Genomic DNA, 5,086 nt, shown 5'->3' on the forward strand with positions numbered 1-5,086 from the left:
TTCCACATTCACTACATTCATAAGGTTTCTCTCCAGTATGAACTCTGCGGTGAATTTTACGTTGTTGTATACTAATAAAGGCTTTCCCACATTCACTACATGCATAAGGTTTCTCCCCAGTATGAGTTCTCTGATGTATTTTAAGTCCTGCCTTAGTAGTTAAGGCCTTCCCACATTCACTACATGCATAAGGTTTCTCACCAGTATGAATTCTCTGATGTATTTTAAGTCCTGCCTTAGTAGTTAAGGTATTTCCACATTCACTACATTCATAAGGTTTCTCTCCAGTGTGTACTCTGTGGTGAATTTTAAGTTGTTGTTTACTAATGAAAGCCTTCCCACATTCCCCACATTCATAAGGTTTCTCCCCAGTATGAATTCTCTGATGTAGTTGAAGTCCTGCCTTAGTAGTTAAGGCCTTCCCACATTCACTACATGCAAAAGGTTTCTCCCCAGTATGAATTCTCTGATGTATTTTAAGTCCTGCCTTACTAGTTAAGGTCTTTCCACATTCACTACATTCATAAGGGTTCTCTCCAGTATGAACTCTGTGGTGAATTTTAAGTTGCTGTTTACTAATGAAAGCCTTCTCACAATCACTACATTCATAAGGTTTCTCACCAGTATGAATTCTGTAATGCTCTGTAAGTTGCGTCTTATACCTCCAGGTCTTCCCACATATGCTGCACTCATAAGGTTTCTTCCTAACATGAATTCTCTGATGCAGACCAAGGCGCTGTTTGCTCCTGAAGGCCTTTCCACATTCACTACATTGATAAAGTTCCTCTCCAGTATGAACTCTGTGGTGAATTTTAAGTTGTTGTTTACTAATGAAGGCCTTCTCACATTCACTACATTTGTAAGGTTTCTCCCCAGTGTGAATTCTCTGATGTATTTTAAGTCCTGCCTTACTAGTTAAGGGCTTTCCACATTCACTACATTCATAAGGTTTCTCTCCAGTATGTACTCTGTGGTGAATTTTAAGTTGCTGTTTACTAATGAAAGCCTTCCCACAATCGCTACATTCATAAGGTTTCTCCCCAGTATGAATTCTGTAATGCTCTGTAAGTTGCGTCTTATCCCTCCAGGTCTTGCCACATGCACTGCACTCATAAGGTTTCTTTCGAACATGAATTCTCTGATGCAGACCAAGGCACTGTTTGCTCCTGAAGGCCTTTCCACGTTCATTACATTCATAATAAGGTTTCTCTCCGATATGAATTCTGTGATGCAGTCTAAGGTTTCCCTTATAACTGAATGTTTCCCCACATTCAATACATTCATAAGGTTTCTCTCCAGTATGAACTCTCTGATGCCTAGTAAGACGGTCCTTTCTGCGGTAGGTTTTTCCACATTTACTACATTCGTAAGGTTTCTCTCCAGTATGAATTCTCTCATGCTCGGTAAGTTTTGTCTTATCCCTCCAGGCCTTTCCACAGTGACTACATACATAGGGTTCTTCTTTAGTATGAATTCTGTGATGCACTCTAAGGCATCTCTTATCCCTGAAGGTCTTCCCACATTCACTACATTCATAAGGTTTCTCTCCAGTATGAATTCTCTGATGTATTTTAAGTCGTGCCTTACTACTTAAGGTTTTTCCACATTCACTACATTCATAAGGTTTCTCTCCAGTATGAATTCTCTGATGTATTTTAAGTTTTGCCTTAGTAGTTAAGGTCTTTCTACACTCACTACATTCATAAGGTTTCTTTCCACTATGAGCTCTCAGATGTATTTTAAGTTGTACGTTAGTAGTTAAGGACTTCCCCCATTCACTACATTTATATGGTTCCCCTTTAGTATGAATTCTGTGATGCACCCTAAGGCAGCCTTTATCCTTGAAGGCCTTCCCACATTCACTACATTTATAAGGTTTCTCCCCAGTATGAATTCTCTGATGTATTTTAAGTCGTGCCTTACTACTTAAGGTTTTTCCACATTCACTACATTCATAAGGTTTCTCTCCACTATGAACTCTATGGTGAATTTTAAGTTGTTTTTTAGTATTGAAGGCCTTCCTGCATTCGCTACATTCATAAGGTTTCTCCCCAGTATGAATTCTCTGATGTATTTTAAGTCCTGCCTTAGTAGTTAAGGTTTTTCTACATTCACTACATTCATAAGGTTTCTCTCCAGTATGAACTCTGTGGTGAATTTTAAGATTTTGTTTACAAATGAAGGCCTTCCCACATTCCCTACATTCATAAGGTTTCTCTCCAGTATGAATTTCCTTATGCACAGTAAGCTGCTCCTTGCTCGAGAAGACCTTCCCACATTCATTACATTCAGGATGTTTATCGCCAGCAAATTCTCTGCTCTCTGAAAGGAAGAATAAGGAGGTGGTTAATCCTGCATTTTTCACACTTCCCAAAGGTTATTATGTGCTCAAAGATTCCCAAGCTATTCTCTTGCTTACTCTCTTGAGAAGTTCTTTCACCAAAAACCAATGTATCTTATTTGAAAGTATGATAAATCTAAGGTTACATAGGTAAATGACCTGACTGAGGGTGAATCCACCTGGAGGGATGAATAAATCCTAAATCTTCTTTAATTGGATGATATTTGAATGGGATAAGCCGATTCAGGGAAAAAAAAAGATGATGCTGAGACTTAAAAATGTACTCTTATCATCTGAGGTGAACACGGGAGGAGAAAAGACCGAACATGAAGAAAATAGAGAGCTGAGTTTAGAGTCAGGAAGAGAAATAGATACATCAAGTAAACAGAAAAAAAAGAAATATGAAGGGGAAAAGGTGACAACGGTTGCCATGCATTTCCTCTAAAATTCCAGCTTATCTAAAGAAGGGACTGAAATCTGTAAATGACATACAGGTGCGGTTGACAAGAGAAATTATTAATAACACCCTGAACCACTACTCAAACTCTGGGAATCAAAGAAGTAAGAATGAAAACAATTTGGAGCAATGAAGTCATCAGACTAGCAAAATCCCCTTAAAATGACCAATTTTGGCAATTATATTTAAATACCTCCTTATTAAGTTGCTGCCGTTTTTCTGAAAAGGAACAATAATCACAGCTAAAGATACAAAACTGGTCACATCATTTGACCCAATGGTCCCAGTACTAGGTCTGCTTCTTCAATGTTACTGAAAGCAAAGAAAGCGTGCTCACTAAAATGTTTGACAACAGCTTTCTATGAAATAGCAAAATAATGAAAACCAATAGGTCCAATGACTGAGTTATGGCTTACATAAGTCCTATCGTATGAACATACTGCTTTGCCTTTATAAAAATAATTTGAAAGCATAAAGAAAAACAGGATGGCACATAACATGATAGAATGAAGAAAGGGAAATTAAGTTAGGGTGAGATATTTTTAAAAGTAATAGCATCAAAGCCATTTAATCATGAAAACAAAATGAAGGAAAATATCAGAAGGGCAAAAATGTACATTATTTAATATCTTAAGTAATGTACTTATTTTCAAAATGAGAAGAAATTCATGGAAGTGAGGTAGGATAATGTCTGCTTAGGAGAAGAGAATCTTCAGAGAACTGAAGAGAAATAACTGCCTTATTTAAGGAAAAAGCTTTCTTTGAGAGTTGAGGCATACTTCAGGAAAGAGATAAATAAAAAATGTAACTTATTGAAATTAAAAATGAAGTTTGAAAGTCTCAGCTCCTCTCAACAGGCCTGAGAAGCTGTCAGAGGCTTTTGGTCTAACATTTAACAAGAGCTTTGACCTAAATGAACAACAGATCTCTAGTTTGCAGGGACCCATGTGATTGGATTTTATGTAGTCACCTGGACAGCTGCTTCTGGGAACATCTGCGTCTGGCACCCGAGATGCTTCCTTTTTTTCCAACTGGTAGATCACATCTGGTTTGGAAACGGCAAATCCTGTTCAATGAAAATATCCTAGGGTGTCATCATAGAGTTCTATCACAAAATAGGTAGAATAGTGTACATTAAAGAATTCTGTATTATATAACAGAAATATTCCTTCCAACTCTTAGTAGAAAGATGGGGAGATAAGATTGATTAATGTATCTTATACAACCAACTGGTTAGCTTATCTTATTTTGAAAAAAAATTTTTTTAAGGTGGGGCTCAGTTGGAAAGGTCAAGGGAAAAGGACGGTTGTGGGGTTTTTTTGTATTAGGGAGAAGAGAAATGACGTTTTTTTTTTTTAAACATCCATAAAATTTAATAAAAGATTTCAAAATTCATGTAAGCCCTCTTGGGGGAAAAAGTAGGCCTGCTAGAAGACCTCAAGCATAGTCCAAAGGACCACTAGAGGATATTCTATATCATGGGGGAATGGATTAGAGTAGGACTTGGTAAAAAAAAAAATGGTTCTATTGACTCACTCCCTGCTTGGACAGTGGGAACACTGTGTATGACAAAATCTCACTGGGCTTAAAATGAAAATCTTAGTCTTGAAGCAAAAGAGAGGGGAAGATATATTCTCAAGGATAACAACAAAAGAAGAAATCAATTTCCCAGCATACCAAGCAAAGACCTTTCTTCCTGGAAACAAGTAACACAAGTAATCTGTCTCTTGGCTACAAAAGCATTAGGAATATTTCCTCTCGCATAGCAAAGGATAACAGTTAATATCTGGAAAGTTCTCACATTATGTATCAAGAATCCAAAGGGGTAGCTGTTCTTACCCAAAGACACCAAGTTCCTATAGTTCTCCAGCATCACATCCCTGTACAGCTTCTTTTGAGATGAATTCAATTGTCCCCACTCCTCCAGGGTGAATTCCACACTCACATCCTTGAATGTAACCGATGCCTGAAATACCAACAACATTTTGCTTACCCAGCTGTAGCTCTAACTGTTGTGAAGTTCAAATGTAAACTGCTTGCTCACAGGCTGAGGAAACTGAGCCAACTGAGTCAACCACATTAACTCCATTTGGTGACTCAATTCTACAGGCAGCTCAGTTCTTTTTCTGTTCAGTTATAGTTCTAGTCCAACTTCTATCCAGTGAGAAAAAAATTGTTCCATTGTGGAAATTGACAAAAAAACCTTATTGCCTTGTTTGAACCTAGCCCCATGTGGCCAGGAAACCAAATCATCTCTACCTGCTGTTTAGAGACCCTTAACTAAGGAC

The 5,086-nt window shown here is 37.7% G+C and overlaps 1 protein-coding gene across 1 annotated transcript in view; it reads right to left on the minus strand.

The window, feature by feature from the left end:
* Positions 1 to 5,054, minus strand: part of LOC138176456 (zinc finger protein 585A-like) — a 6,139-nt gene extending 1,085 nt beyond the window's left edge. The window contains exons 1-3 of the mRNA XM_069107242.1: positions 4,638 to 5,054; positions 3,769 to 3,864; positions 1 to 2,322 (exon numbers count right to left, since the gene is read on the minus strand). The exon at positions 1 to 2,322 is cut by the window's left edge and continues 1,085 nt beyond it. Coding sequence (XP_068963343.1) covers positions 1 to 2,322; positions 3,769 to 3,864; positions 4,638 to 4,782 — 2,563 coding nt within the window. The 5' untranslated portion in view covers positions 4,783 to 5,054. The remainder of the gene's footprint in view (positions 2,323 to 3,768; positions 3,865 to 4,637) is intronic.
* Positions 5,055 to 5,086: the final 32 nt, after the last annotated feature.

The sequence above is a fragment of the Petaurus breviceps genome, unplaced genomic scaffold (genome assembly GCF_028583685.1).
Source record: "Petaurus breviceps papuanus isolate PSGF00001 unplaced genomic scaffold, PetGlider_PUasm1.0 89463, whole genome shotgun sequence".
Taxonomy (NCBI): Eukaryota; Metazoa; Chordata; class Mammalia; order Diprotodontia; family Petauridae; genus Petaurus; species Petaurus breviceps.